Consider the following 19526-nt stretch of genomic DNA (forward strand, 5'->3'; position numbering starts at 1 on the left):
CTGTATCTCCTTCAGTAACCTATTCTACCTACCTGAGAAATTCCTACTAGGCAAGTGCCACTGTAATCTTTAGGCTCAAAAGTAGTTTGTTGTACTGGTTCTGCATGGATGTGGGCTCTTGCTAAGGATGGGAGGACGTTTCTTTCAGTCAGAGGAGGGTATTTCAAGTTCAACACAGACTTTGTCAGCCTGGAGCTCAAATTTTTATCTATTTGTGCCCAATTGTAAGCAAGAGCAGCTCTATCCCTTCCGTGAGAAATATTACTGTTTGACTGATATCAGAGTTTGAAGATAAATTAAATTGAGAAGCAGGTGCTGCATATGACCAGACAAACAAAAAGTTCAGGAAGACTTTCTGTATCTTCAGATCAAGATAAACTTAGATAAACTCTGGTTATTAAAAACACAAGCAATGTTTATCTTCCTCTTTTGACTTGCAAATTAACCTAAACTCACATAACCAAATCTGATGGGAGTTTATTTTCAGCTGTAGATTTTCACCACAGATTCAAAAGACTAAACCCAGAATCATAATTGCATATTGTGGACTGCTTCTGCTGCAAAAGCTTCCAAAGCAAAAGCCTACTTTAGTGAAAGGGGCTCGTAAACTAAAAGAACAGTTAGAAATGCAGAATTGGATGTTGCTCATTCAAATGAAGTAAGGATTTTGATTTGGATCCTTTCTCCTTCCTTTTGAAATGCTATTTACCTACATCAGAGTTTAATAAGGTTAATGTGTTAGATGTTCCCCCAGTGTAAATTCTATCAGTGGGAAGAATACTGACTGAATAAAGTCCTCCAGCTCTATTCATTTGCTTTCAATGTGTCAAATTAATTTTGCCACATGGGTAATAAAAGCTGTGCTTCTGTGTATTTCTGTAAACATCATACTATTTAGAAAGTGTTTATGATTTCTTTCAACAATGAACTTAAACTGTGCACAGTCCAATGCTGGTGAGTAATTTCAGAAGTGACTGAGGCATGTAATTGAGTTTGTCAGTGTAATTGTATTTTGGAATAGATAGTGGTGTGGTTTTTTTCAGTCGTTAGTGAGTCTCATATTTAGTGTGCTGATTAATTCTATTAGAGGAGTTAATTAGACTGAGAAGGTGGGGGTGAGGATGGATACAAATCACTTTCAAGCACTGCATTTAACTCAGAGTTGATTATTCTGTGCACAGAGAAATGCCGCCTCTCCCTGTTTTGGACTCACGTGTGTGATTAGAGCTCATCAGCGCAACCCCACGCCTGTGACAAGGACAGACAATGAGCATGGATACAGTTCTCTCTCCTTTCAAGTGTGAACTTCCAAATTAAGGCACTGCAGGATACAGGGAGGACCAGGCTTAAAAATAATAAGTTCCTGTGCATACTCTGGAATAATAAAAATAATAATTACAGTATCTGTATTTCTGGCACAGCCTCCCCATATTGTTTCCTGTAAAGAATAAAAGGCAATAAGGAATAAGCAGGCATCACTAAAAGGCACCCTCTGGCTTTGCAGAATTCAGAAGAGCCTGGCCTCCAGTCTTGACATGGGAGATTCAGAAAGGGGGAATGGAGAATTGAAACAGCCTCCTCCAAAGCCAAAATATGCAAAATAAATGTACACACAATAGATTTTTAAGCAGCAGTTGGTGTGTAATTTTTTAATTACCTGGAATATTTCCAATCAGACAAACACAAGACAATGTCAGAAGAGCATTAAAACAGGCCTTGAGGCATCAACTGACCTGCAAAAAAAGTCAAGGTCCTTTATAAACTAAATGTACACATTGGAAGACAATGCAATTTTCTGGAAAACAGTCTCAGTCTGAATAGGCATGAAGGAATGATACTGTAAAACAAAGCACTGGTGAGGACCACACAAAATCCAACATTTGGCACAATTGCAAGGAATTGTGATGCCGTGTCAGGGAACTGCTCCCAGGCTGCCTGGTCAGGCCATTACAGCGCTGTCAGTAAAAACACCTCTTATCTCCCAACTCCTTCCACGCCGATAAAGCAGCTGCGCTCAGGGCATATTTTATTAAGATTCAGAGTGGTAACATCTGGCAAGTTCACATGTCGTGTGCTGCTCCTTGCCCATGTACAAAGAGCCCCTGTTCCCACGGCTTTTTGTTTCCCTTAGATAATGACTTTTCTGCAGCAGAACCCGGCCCATGGGTTATCGGCTGGGAACCGCAACGCGCCTCACAACGGCACCGCAGGAAGGGACCATCAGGAACTTTCAGCAATGGGAAACTTCACATCGGGAGCCAGCTCTGATAATCCTGCTGAGAGGAGAAGAACTGGCAAGTTTCTCTCTGCAAAACAGGAGGAAAAGGGAAAGGGCCCTGGAAAGTCACAGGAAGGTGAATAAAAGCTTCTTGTCACCAGCCTCCTTCCGCTGCTCCTGGGAAGGACCCCTCAGCTGCCTCTCACCAAAGGGTTGTGCTCCACAATGTCAGAGAAAACAAGCAAGGGGGTCAGGGTTCTCTCTTTGAGAGCTCAGCTTGCTGGAGACACTCTGAGTCTTCTGGAACCAGCCAGAGGAGCCACTGTGTCAAAGCCACTCACCTGTAGCCATAAAGCAGTTTAGTTTGGGTTTGATGGTGGTGTAGGGACAGCCTGACAGATGCAGCTGGGTGTGGACAAAGACACACTCTCTGATCTTCAGGGGCTTTGCTTTGGGTTTGACCTGCAGTTAACAGGAAATGGAAAAGGAAAACTGAAGTTAGATAATCTTCCTCCCTGACCTCCTCTTTCGGAGCAGTCATCTCCATCCAGCCCACTCCTGTCCCCAGCTCTTTAGAAGGGAATATGGAGCAGGATTTCATGAGGTCTTACAGGACATAGGCAGCAGTGACAGGAGTGATGGCAAAAAGGGATGTGCAGGAGTTCTGGGAGTCAACATGTGCCCCAGTAGCTATGAGAGTCTGTGCTCCCTCCAGCCCTCTGCTCCCTGTCCCTACCCTGCCACTCATGTCCTTTGGTTTCGTTGTCCTTCTCTGAATAGCCTAAGCAGATTGAGAAACTCTTTTCTTTGAATTAAATGATACTAAAAGTGAATTATATCAAGTCCAGAGTGCCAAACACAAAGCTCATTTTTCTTAAAGCAAACTGTATTATTTTTACAGTTTATGTTAAAAGGAGAGCTGTAGCTTGCATGCCAAAGTTCAGCTGTTCAAATAAACCCCTTAGCTCCTTTCTTCATTGACATCTCCCAATAGGTGGATTGTTTAAGCCATGGTGGCTGTTCTATATGTCACTCCAAGCACCTTCCATCCACTCCCTGGGAGCTGGAGATTGGATTTAGCTGATAAAAACTCTGAGCTGAGCAAACAGCTGGCAGTGGACTAATTTTTTAAAATACTGCTCCTTGTCTGTCCAGAAACAATTAGAGTTCATTTCTCCCTGATGGAGCTGAGCAGTGGACGTGAGGGTCACCCTTGATTTGGAGCCTCTCCAGGAGTCAGTCATCTCTGCAAAACACTGCTGGGCCACATCATTGGGATGGAGGACTCATCCAACCCCATGGAACAGGGAGGAGTCCAGTTCTCCAAACCCATGAAAATCAAGAAACTCCCTTTCTACTTGAGTCTTTTCTTACAAAGGTCTATCAAAATAGCCCAAGGGGTCATGCTGAGCTTGTACCAGGATGGCCTTGATCTTGTGCTGGTCCATACTGGTTGGAAGAGGAGGGAAAGTGAGTCTGGCACTAATGTTGCATCCTCTCCTTCTCCTAGGAGGGACAGCCCATGTCACGTTTCACTAACTCCAGCAACAGCCTTTGGAAGAGACCAGGTCTGTTAATGCTCTTTATTAAAAAGAAGAAGTACCAGAAAATCACCAAATCACCAGAATGACTGAAGCAAACCAGTGGCTGAAGAAACTGTGTTTCCTGGTTCCAGCCACTCTATGGGAATGTCAGGGATTGCTCCTCTGGGACAATTTGGAAATGCACAATTATTTGGGCAGCTTAGGGCCATTCTGTTGTAAACTTTTTCTTAGCTCTGCTTCCTGAGTCAACTAAGTCATTGCATTGGCCCACAAAATGAGTTGAGAACAGATGTGAGTAATTCCTGTGTCAGGGGGCTGGATTATAACCACAGCTACAGGCATAATTAAGATTTTCCTTCATTTCTCTTATGAGAGATGGAAATGGAAATATTAGATTAACTCAGCTGTGCTATAAGAGTAACTGCAGAGAGTCTGAAAGATGTGCTCACGTGTAAAGGGCACTGCATTGCCACTGGATCGTTATTTTACTTACTTTACCCAGTAGTTAAAATGCATGTTTTCTGTCTTTCCCAGGCCTTTCATCTCCAATTGTCCAGGCAGCCAATAAAGCAGAATAAATGAGAAGCATTCAAAAGTTGTACAGTTTAAGGCTTTCTATCATTATGCAAAATCTATATCATCATTAATCAATTTTTTTCTTAATGAACTTGGGGACTCGTGTTTCTGCTACTAAGTACTCAAAGGAGTTATTAAATTTATGGCTGTCTGGTTCCCCCATCTGTTTCCATAAAAATTTACTGCAATTATTATTTCAGCAGAATTTCTAAACCCTGCCAGACTTAAGAACAGGGAATGCTACTGTAAACATGAGGGGGAGCTAATGGCATATGAGTGGCAAAAAAAAATCACTTAAAATCCAGATTAAACTGGCCTTGCCCATAGTTTGCATGAGGGTTAAGGCAGGAAAAGGAAGACTGACAAAATTAGGAGAGCTAGAAAAAATCCTGCCCATCCAGGTCCAGCTGTCCACTGCTGGCAACATATTAGGAAAATATTTAGTTCATTTTCATTTTTCTGAAGCAGGCAATTCCAGAAACATGTGGGCAGAGGTTTGCAGCAAAGCTGCTGAGCACCTGGAGGGGCCATGGGGCACTGGTGTGGCAGCAAATACCAGTCCTGGGAGGAATTACTGGGAACAGGATGGTGCTGCCTTGTGCCAGAGCCCTGGTGTCAGGAGGTTTCTCAGATTTGACTACACTAAAGCTGTGGCCAGGAGCATTGCTGCCCTATCCCTGGCAAAGATAAACTGCAGAATATAAACCTGTGCTTCTGCAAGAGTCTGGAAGGAGCCCTCACCTTAGAGTGTGCACACCAGGTGTTTGGGGAGGCTGGTGACAACTTCCTGGAGAAGGATCAGGGTCACACCTTTGTGGTGCATGGAGCCACGCTGCTCTCCTGCACAGGAAGAACCCCATGAATTTCACATGTCTGTGGCTGTTTGCAATAAAATGGGACAAAGAACATTTTTATGGTCAAAGGGTTGTGTTTTGTTCCTCATCTGCCACGATATGCTCCTGTGGTGCATCACAGCCTCTTGGGTGCTCCATGTTGTCATATCATTGAAGTTCCCCCTTCAGATGGCTTCCCTGGCCTCATTATGCACCTGCTTATTATCAAATTAGGGGGATCCCTGAGTCTTTATTTTCACTGTATTTATGCCAGGATAAATTTTTGCAGCTGATAAATTTCCATCTGCTTTTATGAACAGGAGGATGGGCTTTTCCTTCTTAGGAAGGAAAAGTTGTTGGGTGTTGCCCAAGCTAAAGCAAAAATGGTGATCCAAGAAGGATTGACTGACTGGAAGGGGTCGGCTCTGGTGTGCCTGAATAGCCCAGAAGGAAGATAATGAAGAGAATGAGGAGAGAAATTGCTTCAATAAATAAACTGGAATGTGAATGAGACCAATACCACTGGGGGCTGATATATGCCAAGAAGTCTGTTTTTAACATCTGCTCTTCAGCAGCCTTAATATGTTATGACCAGATCAATAAATCTTCTGCTGCTGGTGTCAGACATCCAACAGCAGCCAGAGAGTGGGGAGGAAATGCTCACAAAGAATATAACATGCTTACATATTCACAGATCCACACATACAGGCATTTCTGTGCATGTGCATTGTTGTACTGGTGGAAGGATTAATGTGAAATCAATGCAAAATGGTGCTGAAGTAGCCCTGACAAAGAGGAGCCACGAGTGGCTGATACTCACTCCCTGCAATCTTTTTCTCTTCAGAACATAACCTAGAAGGTTGCAGTGCTGCTGGCAGCTCATATCCCACTCAGTGATTCCAGAGATGCAGTTTGTTCCTTATCCTACCACAATTAAAAGGCTTTTCATCTCTTGCCAAGGCTTTTATGTGCTGCAAAGGCTGAGGGAAGAAGGTGAAGTAGTGTAGGCATAATGGCCATTTTTAAAAAGCATTCTTACCAACCTGCAGCCATCGGCAAGGAAGGGCAGAGAAAGAAAAGCAGGGAACAGAAAAGAAGATTAAAGGAGGAGCTGAGCAAAAAAATTTTGGCCAGCAAGCTGCTGTGGTGCTGGCAGAGTCTACACATGCAGCAGGATGAACACAAGTGTTTGTTCTCTCCTCTGCTTCAGGGTATTGCCCCTGCAGTGCCTGAGACAAGCCCCACGTGGCTGCTCCTCAGCCTCCCCAGCTTGCTCTCCAGCCCCACAGCTGGACTTGGGCTTGGGAGAAGCTGAAAATAGGGCTGACCATGAACATCTGCTGTTCAGGTGCAGTCAGATGCTACCTGTGCAAAGTTCTGCTGGGCCCATCTTCTTCCCTTGCACTGGAGAGATGCTGGAGAGCACCCACAGCATTTTCTTGCAGGGAAGAAAGGATGTGAGAAACCAGATCTCTTTCTTCACTCAATTTACTTTCCAAGCCCGGGGGAGTCCGCTGAAGGACTTGGCACAAAGATTGATGTTTGGCCTATGGCATTAAGCAGAACTTGTTCATTTAAGACAGGACAGTGGCTTGGAAGAATAGAAGGTTGTGACCTCTCTGATGCAGCAGCAGTTCTCCTGACAGAAGGTGATAAATAAAAGAGTCAGTGCCACAGAGTGTATCTGAAAGCTTTGCACTGAGCAATGTGAAGAATGCCTGCCATGACCCCAAGAACCTTTACATCAAGAAACCTCCTGGGCACATGGGGGTAAAAAGGTCTTGTTTTAAGTGCTGCCATGGCTGGGTTCTGGGGGATAGCAGTGAGTCCAAAAGCCTGCTTCATTTACTGCAGATGTCTGATTTTTTCCCTCAATATGGCTCCAATGTGCTTAATTTAATGACAGACATGGACCTGGAAAGTGAGGAACTTTCAGCTTTTGAGTTTATTTAGCCACTAAACAGAAAACCATCTGGAAATGGTAGATTTCACATTCTTTTTATTTCTGTAAAAATAGCAGGGTTCTTTCAGAGAGCCAGGTGCTCTGACGAGTGTTACTGTAATAACTGCTCACAGTCCTGTCATCCCTGTATTACAGCTGGAATATGTAATTGCGGCACCTACTTCTTCCAGGAACCAGGATCAAAGTTTTTGTAGAATCACAGAATGATTTGGGTTGGAAGAGACCTTAAATATCCAGTTCTAACCCCCTTGCCACGGGAATTTTCAGGGATTAATTCCTAGGAGAGAAAACCGGCCTGTCTTAGACTATGAAACAAACAAGTGTCTGTTTCATAATAAGCACAATACAGCCCAAACTAAAGCAAAGTACTGATAACCCACCAGACTACCGTAAAAATTGTAAGCTGGAGACAGAAAACCAAGGAGCTGCCTTAAAAATATAAAGAAGTTGAGAAATGCAACACACTTGTATTCTTTCTATTTTTGCCTGCAGAGCTTTGAGCTTTTCACTCAAAACGAAAATGAAGACTAAATGAAATGAAAACTGCTCAAACATCACCTTTCTCTGGTGGCTGAGGCAGCTCAGGAAAAAAATCACAGAGTTGTAGGAGAGCTGTAAAGAATTTGCTGGAATTGGCAATGGCACTTTGGTGCCAGTCACGGTGCTTGCTGTGGGCAGAAGTTACAGCCCAGCTCTGCACAGTGCTTCCCACCTGCAAACACCCCAAGCAGTCTGATGGAGAGGAGCTGAGCTGGATGTGAGGCACCATCACATTCCCAGCAGCTACATCCAAAACTCATCCCAAGTGACGCACTTGCAGCCAAGGAAATCTTGGAATTGGAGCCCGCCTGAATTTTCTGGTTCTGCACACACTGCAGTGCTCGCCAACATTCACCCTTTCTTCCTCCTCTAGAATCACATTTCCCGTAATTCCAAGTGTGGTTTCCTGCTGGGTGAGGATTTTGTGAGGACTCTGTGCCAAAATCCTCTCTGCAACCTTTGGAGCCACTGATTAATTGAATGCCCCTTGCAGAAAGGGGGAGAGCCAGCGGGACACAAATGCAAAATGTAAAAGCCTTTGGGATACTGGTGAAAAATGGCATTTTCCATTCCAGGAGAGGCAGCCGAGCTCTTGGGAAGAGGCAGGAGCGATGACCCTGGCCGGGAGGGTTTGTTACTTTTGCTGTGAACTGCTCTGGCTCAGGGGATCATTCCTGGCTGGAAGATCCCGTGGATGCTGTGAGAACCACTTTTATTTGGAAAAGGAGATACTGCTTATTCTGCACAGGGTGCAAGGTGAAAGTTTCCACAAATCAAGCGCACCCCAAGGGATAAAATGTTACATCTATTATATAGTAAAATTTACATGAATCCGCCTAACACATATTCCCCACCTCTCTAATGCATATTTATTTGGGCAATGTGATTTTACACAGCGCTGGAAACACAAAGTTTTATTGTAGAAGTTATCTGAATCATCAGTCACGTTCACAAAAGGTGAGAAAATTCATCCTGGACACAGAAAATTCAGCTTGAAGACATCAACATCAACTGAGGAAACCCCTCAGTTTCAGGATTTCAGGACTCTTCCCTCAGGATGTCATTTTTCTCCAGGGCACACGGAAAAACTGCTTTCCAAACGGATCCCAGACGCGCACCCACCAGCACCTCAGGGGCGCCAGGAAGAGTCGGAAGTGGCAGTGTCGGTACTGCACGGTAACCCGTTGTGCCGCTAACCACAATTAACTAATTAACTAATTAACACTCGGCGCTAATTGCCAGCGCTGCCTGCCGTGCGCAGGCGCCGGGCCGCGCGCAGGCGCGCTGAGAGAGGCGCGGTCACGTGACCGCCGGACCGGGGCCGGCAAGATGGCTGCGCCCATGTGAGCGCACGGGGAGCGCCCCGAGCTCCGCTGAGCCCGGTCCCGCCGAGCCCGAGCCCGAGCCCGAGCCCGAGCCCGGTCCCGCTGAGCCCGAGCCCGGTCCCGCTGAGCCCGAGCCCGGTCCCGCCGAGCCCGAGCCCGGTCCCGCCGAGCCCGGCCCGGGCCGCCACCCCTTCATGGAGCCGCGGGAGTCCTGGGCGGCCTTGGCGGTGAGTGAGAGGGCACAAAATACGTTTTCACCCGGTGTGTGCAAGAGCCCGGTCCACAAGCAGAGCAGAATAGAGATATATTTACAGAATATAAATTTTTTATATAGATAGATAGATACACATTTCTATGTAATTTCTATATATATACACACACACACACATATATATACATATAATATATATATAATGCATAAAATACTAATATATTTGTATATTTTATTTATATAATTATTATATATATGGATATATAAATATATATAATAAATACTCTATATATTTTGTATTATATTTAATTATATATTATAAATTCTATAAAAATATAATCATAATCTTATGAATAATTATCAGTTTATATAATACATAATGTATACTATGAATATACATTATATAGATTTTATTTGTATATTATATATAAATATATAATATTTATACATTATATATTATTTGTATAAATTATATGTATTCGTTTCTATATAATATATGTATTATATATTATATAGATTTACATTATATCTATTAGTTTATCATTAATAATATATATCTATGTATATTATTGATTCATATGTAATTAGTTTCTATATAATTCTTTGTGCAGAAAGGGGCACTGAGTGGTAAATCCACAAAGCCAGCACTGCAACCACCAAAACTTTTCACTATTTCTGCTCTTGACCAAATAAAAGCATTCATGTTCATTGGCTGCAGGTTACATATGTCCTCTTATTAATTAGTCTCTTCTATTGGTTAATGATTCTCTGGCTTCCCATGGTAATTAATCCAAATGCTCAATCTTTCTCTTCCTTTGGGTGGGTGGATTTCCTTCATTGGTGGCTGTGATGTGCCCCTGCCAGAATTACCTGTTCCCAATTGGAGCTGGCTCAGCTCATTTGACGAGCTGTCTTTATTAGTTTCTCCCCTTTCTTTGGGGTTCTGCCAAATGCCCTTGTGGCCCATAAATTCTGCATCCCTTGTGATCGCTGTTAGTGGTGCATCCTTCTTCCCAGCATTTGTTTACCTCCCTCTAGGTCTGACATTATTGAAACATGCAGCCCTAAACTTCAGCAGTTTCACTGCCAAGCGTTTTGGCTTTCTAACACATGGACATCACGTGGAGCCTGTTGGTTACTCTCTGTTTCAACAATTAAATCTCCTTTCTTGTTGATTAGGTTTGAAAGTTACAGGCTCTAACATCAAAGAACATCCTGTCTGAGGAAACATTTTACATATTCCACATTTTGCAGATGGCCTGCCTGACCACTGGCAAGGTGATGAGCTGAGCTGAGGGGTGGCCACAGTTTGTGGCTTCAGCAGCCACTCCAGAACCACAGGGAGCCCCTGACCCTGTCTGTGAAACATTTCCCACTTTAAAAGCTGCTTTTCCATGTGTGGTCTCAGCAAGGGGATGGAGCCCCAGACACCACAGCTAGGGGCTGCCTTGGAAACACCCACCCTGTCGGTTCTGTGTGGAAAATCAGGGATGTGGTGCCTTGGCTGATGTGGGGAAAGCTGCAGGAGAGGAGACTGCAGCTGCCTGCCCCAGAAGCTCTGAGGCACACAGATGTGAGCAGTGAGGTCGTGGCTCAGTGTGTTGGAATTAGGTCCTGGTTTTGCTTAATCATTGTGTTGGAGTTTATAGTTTATATCCTGAGTTGGAAGGGAGCCACAAGAATCATCCATTCCAGCTCCTGGCCCTGCCCAGGACAGCCCAACAGTCCCACCCTGTGCCTGAGTGGTGTCCAAGCTCTCCTGGAGCTCTGGCAGCCCTGGGGCTGTGCCCATTCCCTGGGGAGTCTGGGCAGTGCCCAGCACCCTCTGGGGGAAGAACCTTTCCCTGATCTCCAACCTAAAGCTCCCCTGGCACAGATCCCAGCCATCCCATGTCATGGAGAGCAGAGATTGGAGCTGTTCCTGCACTGCCCTTGTGAGGAAACTGCAGATCCCAGTGAGGTCTGATCCTCCCCCAGCTCCTGGTGAAGGTTCTTTTGATAACACTGCTGTTACTGACAGGTGGGAGAGAAGTTGTGTTCGAGGTGTTTTGTGAACCAAAAGTCATTTTTCTGCAGTTGTTGCAAACACACAGCTATTGTCACCCACTGGCAGGTGCTCTGTTAGCTACCTCATGAATTTAAATGACATTTAAGATACAGAACTTTGAGAACTTAAAGAAGCAATTAGTAACTTTGATTCATGTTTTAACAGATGGCTAGATTAAATCTGATTAAATCTGATCAATGCTATTTTGAGCAGATAAGGATTTTGATGAAAAAGAGTGAAGAAAAATCAATGCATTCAAAATAGCCAACTAGATTAAAAGAGTAATTAACTTATTGATTAAACCTTTAGCAGTAGATAGTGAACACCTCTCTGAATCCTCTGTTACCCTGAAAAAATTATTGGAGTAACACACATGTGCTTTGTTTTCAAGCACAGTTAAAAACCTGTCCAGCTGTTTCTTGTGTGCTGATCTATATGAGGTAGCCTTCAAACTGTGTTTTGTGAATAGCACTGCATCTAAATAATGTCTCATAATGGATAAATGTTAACTTCTGATGGTGTTTTATTCTAAATCAATTTTCCTGTTTATTTCAGCCTTTTCCTCGTGTTTTTGCAAAATAATTATTTTCTACAATCAGCCATGTCATGGGGCAATTAAAAAAACCCAAAAACCCAGTTATCTGGGTTGGCACACAGACCATGGAAGAAGATTGAGCCCTAGTTGAATCAATTTTTTAGACTTTTGTTTTATGAATTGTTTGGATGAAAACCTGCCCCTTTTCTTTATGATTTTGAAAACACCTTTATTTAACATGATTTCCAGTGCCTTGAGGGAGTCTACAGAAAAGGTGGAGAGAGAGCACATGGTGACAGGGCAAGGGTGAATGACTTCAAACTGACAGAGTAGGTTTAGATTAGATATTACAGAAATATTATTTACTGTGAGGGTGGTGAGGCCCTGGCACAGGGTGCCCAGAGAAGCTGTGGCTGCCCCACCCCTGGAAGTGTCCAAGGCCAGGTTGGATGGGGCTTGGGACAACCTGGGATAGTGGAAGGTGTCTCTGCCCATGGGGGCTGAAACTTTGAGGTCCCTTCCAATCTAAACCTTTCAATGATTTGACCATTTTTTTTCTATAGGCTTTTATTGCAAAAGAACCACCAAAAACAAACACAAACAAATAAAAAAACAGAACAAAACAAAAAACAAACAAAATGAAAACAAAAATACAAACAAACAACAACTAAAGCCCAAAAACAACAACAAAAAAAACCACCCAAAAACCCCACAAGCTTACTTTAGGCTTTGTTCCTCAAAGGCAATGAGGAAGTGTGAACACTTTAAATGGTTTGCTGGAAAAATGTGAATGTGCTTTCTAGAGATGCCTAAGAGGGGAAGAAGAATTGCTTCAGTCTTTCCTTGATTTTATCACAGCTGCTGGAGGTGTTGGCCATTCTGTGTTGTCTCTTGAGAAGTGACATTCACTGTCTGGCTTTTCTGTGGAATGGGGAAGTGTTGCATTGCACTATTCAAAACACCAATGTGGTTTAAAAGTTGTGATATTTGTTACTTTTGTTGAAGCCTCCTTGTTAAAGCTGTGGAAGCTGTTGAGTTGTGTGTAAGACTGGCAGTTTATAAGCTGACCTCAGGAAGGATACAGTCTGCAGTGCTTTGGGTTACTCGTGCCTCAGTTACTCACATAAGCACCACAGCTTCACCCCTGAGAATACTAATGGGCTTTTCTCCATGGTTTTGTCTTGAAGGCTGGTGGAATTGCTGGTGTGTGTGTTGACTTGATCCTTTTCCCCCTGGATACTGTAAAAACGAGACTTCAGAGTCCTCAAGGATTTAGGAAAGCTGGTGGTTTTCGTGGCATCTATGCTGGTGTTCCTTCTACTGCAATAGGATCCTTTCCAAATGGTAAATTTTCTTGGATTATGCTTTGTTTTCTGTAAGTAGTAATTTATGTTACATAGGACATTCATGTCTGTGGCTTCCTCTCCTGTGGGTGCCTGGATTCTGTGAGTCCATGTCCAGCTGTGAAGAGCAGTTTCTAGAATTCCAGCATTGAGCAAACTTGAGCAAGACTGCAGTGAAGGCTGCTGCATGTTTGCTCTGAAAAGCAACCCCAATTCCTTGCAAGCAATCTTGGATATAAGCCTGTCTTTACTTACAGGACACAGTAACACATTTCTGGGTGCCGAGAAGGGCTTGAGTCTTGCTTATCCTGGACGATTTTGTCATGACCCACTCTTTCTTGGCATTGGAAATGAGTGGAATTTCAAAGTGCTTGAGCACTGCAGGTGTTTGAGTTAATTGCCCTGGGGATGCTCTGCCCATCTCCCTGAAACAATAACGCTTAAATTGTAAAAACATCAGGAATACTTTGAAACTAAGGCTTAAAAAAACTAGATACTTTTAGTCCCTGCAGAGAAAAGGCGTTTGAAATTCCTGATGCCTTTGCCCATTTTGTCTTTGTAGGGAGGGATGAAAAAACAGCAATCTGTGCTGTCGGATGTAAATGTTAGGAGAACTTTGCTGACAAATCCACTGACACCTTCAGATGTTTGATGTCCTTCATAAGGTGATATAAAAAAATTCAGTTCTTTATCTTGGCTGCTCTGTTATCTCCTTTTGAGGTGATAAGCATCTTTTGATTAGTAGAAGGCAATTCACACAGCCCTTCTTTACAATTAAAATCTGTTCCCCTGCAAGACATGACATTTTTTTCAGTATTTACATCTCCAAAATCTGCACTGTAGTTTTATCTTTCCAACATATGACTGAAAACTGAAATTATCTTTAGGAAAAGGAATAACCCTTAAGGTGTAAGTGCCTTTGTAGTTGACTGTTGCAGTGAATAAACACAGCTCATATTGCTGTGCTCAGTTTAGTTTTGTGCATTTCTTGTTAACTGCACAGAACTTTTACAAATCCTTCAGAAGCTTGGAAAAAAATTTATGGAGCTAAATTCAAAATACTTACCTGACAATAACTAGGAAGAAGTTACTAATAAACTGCTACTGAAACAGTTTTGCACATTGCAGGATAGCAGAATTGTATCAATTTATGCTTTTGGGGTTTGTTTTTCTTTTCAATTAATCAACTGACTTGTTTGTTTTTCCCTTCCTCCCCCCCTCAAAAAAGAACCATCTGTTCAATTCAAACAAGAGACAGTCCCTCTACTCTATCTATGGATGTGGAAAATACTGTTTTTCAGAATGTGCTGGACATTCCTGGCTAATTAACACATCTTTCTGTAGCTCACTACTAAGTGTGGCCTGGAGTCCTGACACCTTGGATATTAATGGGAGGTTTGCCAGGGCTAGCCAGAAGTGTAAACTTCTGAAGGAATTATCTCACAGATTCTGTTGATACTGTTGTACTGTTTTAGTGCAAAAATATCCTGGTTTTAAGTACAGCCCTGTGATGGAGGAAGAGTGCAATGATTGTGTGTATTCTTGAATTTCAGCTGCTGCTTTTTTTATCACCTATGAGAATGTGAAATCTGTGCTGCCTCATGGATCTTCATCATACTTGTCCCCTGCAACACACATGGTGGCTGCCTCCCTTGGGGAAGTGGTAAGAAGGAAGTTCATCTATTGTGTGTCCAGGGGAGGAGAGGAAACCATTCAGTTATGGAAACTCGGGTTTGGTGTCGTATCTTGTGACAGTTCTTACAACAGGCTGGTTTCTCACTGTTGGCACAGTGCCTTGGGGCTGGGTGGTGAGCTCTGAACACGCCATCCTGTTCCTGCCAGCACTGGCTACCTCTGCTCTCCTGTTTTTGACACAGTGTGTCCTGGCACTGCACTGATAAGATGGGGTGCAGATTGTTCCTGCAGGTCTGAGGTAAGGAAATGGGCTGTATGGAAACAAATAGGCTTTTTCTGGCTCTTTTGCAACTTAAACTTAACTGATGGCATGGGACAAAAAAAATCTGTTGTATCTGTGGTTCCATATTCTGCTTTTATTAACTGACTTCTTTCTTTTCTTTCCCATGGGGGCTTAGCTTAGGTGTATGTTGTTCCCAAGCTACCAGGAGTGTGGAGATGCCATTTATTTCAGCTCAACACCAGCTGCCTCACTCATACAGCAGCACACTCTGGCTAATTCCCATGGGAAACAGCTCAGCTCTCCCTGCTCTCTGTGGGATCAACTTTGACACCCAAACAATTTTTATTCTTCCATGGAAATGCTACAGATTAGATTGAGTGAGATTTAGCCAGAAAACTTAATTTAACCAAGTACATGAAGACAGATGAGTGCAGCACGTATAACCACTCTGGTAGGGGTAGATAGAAGGTGATAGATGTAGGGCTGGGTGGGATTTGTTTGTGTTGTTGCCTCAGGTGGATTCTTTCTGAGCTTGGTTAGTGCCTGTGCTGTCAGATTTTAACTTCTAACTTAAGGCAATGCACAGAATTTATTTCCATGAAGATTCTCTAAAGGCTGTTAGAAATCAGTATGAGGTTATTTACCACCAATGCACAGCCCTAAACCTCCTTGTTTGCCTGATGTGTCATGGGACAGCAGATCCAGGAGGTGTTCTGAGCTTCTCAAGTGCTATTGTAGAACCAAGCAAGATAACAATCGGGCTCGTGAAGAGGTGCCAGTGCTTTGCAATAAGATCCACCAGAAGAAAAGGTTTCTTAGTCTGCAATAGATTATTTATGGTACACTCCCTGTGCCTGTGAGGCTCCTGTGAGAAAATTACCAAGTAATTGAATCAGCAGTAGCCAAAGCCCAGCTGGCTGCAGATGACTCCTTTCAGAACCTGTTGCCATTTATTCCCTGGGCTGGTCTGTCACCTTTACAACCCAGGCACTTGCTGCTTTCATGCTGGGGCTGGCAGAGATGGTGCAGCACAGTTAAAGGAGTTGCTCAGGGCTGTCTCACGTGCTTGGCTCTACTGCTCTAAGGCCAGAGAAATGCATATGGTGGCCACTGAAATGGCAGTGGCATTATGGTGTGGGAACTCTGATGTTGTAACAGCTATTTTCCACCTCACTTTCCTGTTTTTGCTAGCTTTTCTTCTCTTCTTGGAGTGATGGGTGTGAGGAGAGAACAAAGCTCTAAAATAACTGAGATAGGTATTTAGAGATTGCTACAACGAATCTGTAATAAAATAGCACAAAGCAAGACCTTCTCATCTATGTTTTATATAAAGTTTTAGTTGATCAATAGAAATATATAAACTAGTCCAAATTGCATCAGGGCAAAAGTTATAATTACAGTTTTATTGATTAATCATTAAGTTTTAATCAGGGCATAACCACTGGGACTATTATTTTGTCAGTAGTTTTTTTGATAATGTGTACTTCTATTTTAGAATTTCTGATTTAAATTGCTTTTAAATGTGAAGCATTAAAGCCAAAGACACTCACGTTAGGATTCTTAAGGCATATCTTTGCATTTCCACACTGTTTTTTTACAAAACAGAGAAATTAGGATTTAGAGCAAGAAAGTGTTGATGGATTTTTAGGTTTGCTGTTCCTTCACTGGTATGAGTCAGATACCTTCTTGTGCATTAATAAAATGTATGTGCAAAACTTAAAACATGTGTTTGTGCTGACTAATCTGTGTTTTGAATGTGACCTTCTAAAAATAATAAAATATGTAAAGAGGAAGAGATACAAAGGTTGCTTCAAGATATGATAAAATATATGTGAGAAATCAGTCAAATAGGAACTTTTAGTTTTTATAACAGCCACTCTCTTGTATTGTTTACAGTCTGTGGAAATTCATGGGAGAAACAGTCCCCTGGAACTGGTTTGCTCCATTTTTTCCAGTTCCAGGCTGGGAGAGACAAAGCCAAGCAATAAAAAGGCAGAGGTTGTAGCAGCATTTTGTTTTTTTGGTTTTTTTTTTTTTTTTCCTTTTAGGCAGGAGGAATATAGAAAGCTAATCTCATCTCCCAGGCTGAGATAAAGAAAAGTACATACAAAATCTGACCCTGTTAAGTGTAATTATTTTTTCCTACAGCTGAATCTTGCTGTGTAGGGACTCTGAATATCCCACAGTACATCAAAAACTGCTTACAAAGGCACATCCAAAACTCTAGAGGGCAGATACATGGTGTATCATCTCATCAAGGAAGGCAAAGGTTGAAGAATACGTGAGTTGCCAATGGGGGAAAAGCTCTTATTGTACCACTTGTGCAACCAAAATCTGGAGATAGAAAAAACACACTGCATCCAGGACTCTGGAATTTTTTTGTCTTGACTCTGCTTTGCCCTGTATGTTTAGTCTGCGTGTATCTTTACAGTGAGCTGCCAAATGTGCTTGGAAAACATGATATCATCATAGGGAGTGGAAAGGAAAACCAGATGTTCTGAAATTTACTTTTAATATTCTAAGGTGGTATAAGTAACTCCAAGAAGGAGCAGCATTTTTAAGCTCCTAGTGCCCATTTTCAATAGTAACCAGGTGTTCCTAGTCTTGCAGGCCCAGAGTTAACTATAGCTCCAGATTGATTTGTACAGATTTTTTTAATGTCAGCTTAATATGAGGATGTGTATTAATTATGAAATACCTTGCTAAATACTGAGCCTCTCCCACCAAGCTCCTGCAAATGTGATTTCATGGGACAGGTTTAAGATTGTCCCATTTGACCAATGAGGTTTCCCTCAGGAGTGCCCAAGTGGTTGGGTTCAGCACAGCTAATTTGGATTGAGCACAGGTAATTTTACATCCCACTGGCTTTTCCATGGAGGTGAGGATAAAGTTGTTTGGCTCACTTTTCAGAGAAGGGAGCTGACAACCGCCCTTTCCCATTTAATATTTAGATATTGTTATGGTTGTGATCTGAGCTTTGCAACATATTAGTGAAAGCTTTGGGTTGTTGCCTGTAAACTGTGGTTTCACACTTATCTTCCTGACCTTTTGTTCTTGATTGGCGCTTTTTAATGACATTGTCTTTCTTTTTTTTCCCTACTTTGCAAGACAGCAAACCACCTTGACTTTCAGAGAGAAAGTGTAGGGGAGGACTGAGGACCAGCATGAGAGGGAGATCTCCTGTTCTTTTGGCAGCTGATGGTAATGACCATGCTCTGGACCTTCACCAGCTGAAGTAATTGAGCTGCTTTTGTCCTTGTGCAAGTATCTAGAGTACTTTAGAAGTCTGGAGATCTGAAAAGTTCAAAAATTTGTCACTTCATTGGGGAGAGGGGATCATGTGACTCCACAGGGCAAGGTGAGGACAGGTATTTCAAGGTGAAATTCCAAACTCACTTGGAATTCCAGTGCATTACCACTTGAGGTACTTCTGTGATAAGAGCAAAGTGTGTGGTTCATCTGTGATTAGCATCTGACCCTTCATATTAATAACTTTGGAATTTTTTTATCTCCTGTTGGGATGTGTCAAATACGAAAACTTAATGCAGGAATTATCTTTCTGGGGAGTTCATTTACCTTTCACTACTAGTATGAACTTGTTTCTTAGTAGAAGCAAGCTCAAATGCAAGCAAGTTTACAGTTTTACAAATCATGATTCTGTAGAATGACATTTTAAGTGTGCTTTTATTTCAAATAAAAGAGGAAAGTGTATGTTTTATTTTATGCTTGGGGGGTTTCTGCATAAAAAGAGGCATTCTGGACCTGAGGGCCAACACCGTTGTCTGTTGCTGTCCACAAATCAGACACTTTTCCCTCTGCCCTGGCAACATTGTTTGAAACAGTTAACTAGTTTCAGTTTAATAGAAGAGCAAGAATCTCCAAAAGTGTATTGGTGTGAATTCCATGAAAGTAACTGGCTAGGTCAGAGAAGAAAGTTGTTATTAATACCTGTTCTGAGGAAAAAGCAGAAGTATGAGTCAGACAAATCCTCAGAGTAATGGAATGAAAGTCTCCAGCAGGATAATTGGCCAGGGCTTTGCAGCATGGTAAGCTCTAGAAAATCAGCTTGCAGGAGCCCAATCTAACAGAGATGAGACAGCCGCTCACATCAAACATGAAGTTAAGATTTTAGGTATTTCACCCTCCAAAACTTGCAGTGTTGGAAGATGTGACTTTTCAGCTCAACAGGAAAGTTGGACACTCTAGGGAGTGCTGATTTTAGTTCAGCAAAGAAGCAGTGAGGTACTTGTGTCTAGACTTGGGGCTAATGGCTTTGAATATTTTAGCTATCCTTTTTCTTAAAACTCAACTAATAAATGGATAAAACTATTTGCATTTTGTGCTTTGCATTCTAGCTCCTCTGAACCAGTGTAGTATGTGCTGGCAGATCAGAGTATTCAAAGTAGCGTGCAAATGACAGCAAAATGTGATGGGACCTTTTCCACAATGCTGAAACTTTTTTCTGTTTTCATT

General features: G+C 42.5%; 1 protein-coding gene across 1 annotated transcript in view; it reads left to right on the forward strand.

The window, feature by feature from the left end:
• The first annotated feature begins 9123 nt into the window (after nucleotides 1-9123).
• Nucleotides 9124-19526, forward strand: part of SLC25A26 (solute carrier family 25 member 26) — an 83266-nt gene continuing 72863 nt past the window's right edge. The window contains exons 1-3 of the mRNA XM_058844677.1: nucleotides 9124-9226; nucleotides 12980-13136; nucleotides 14689-14798. Coding sequence (XP_058700660.1) covers nucleotides 9194-9226; nucleotides 12980-13136; nucleotides 14689-14798 — 300 coding nt within the window. The 5' untranslated portion in view covers nucleotides 9124-9193. The remainder of the gene's footprint in view (nucleotides 9227-12979; nucleotides 13137-14688; nucleotides 14799-19526) is intronic.

Source organism: Poecile atricapillus, chromosome 9 (genome assembly GCF_030490865.1).
Source record: "Poecile atricapillus isolate bPoeAtr1 chromosome 9, bPoeAtr1.hap1, whole genome shotgun sequence".
In the NCBI taxonomy this organism is placed as follows: domain Eukaryota; kingdom Metazoa; phylum Chordata; class Aves; order Passeriformes; family Paridae; genus Poecile; species Poecile atricapillus.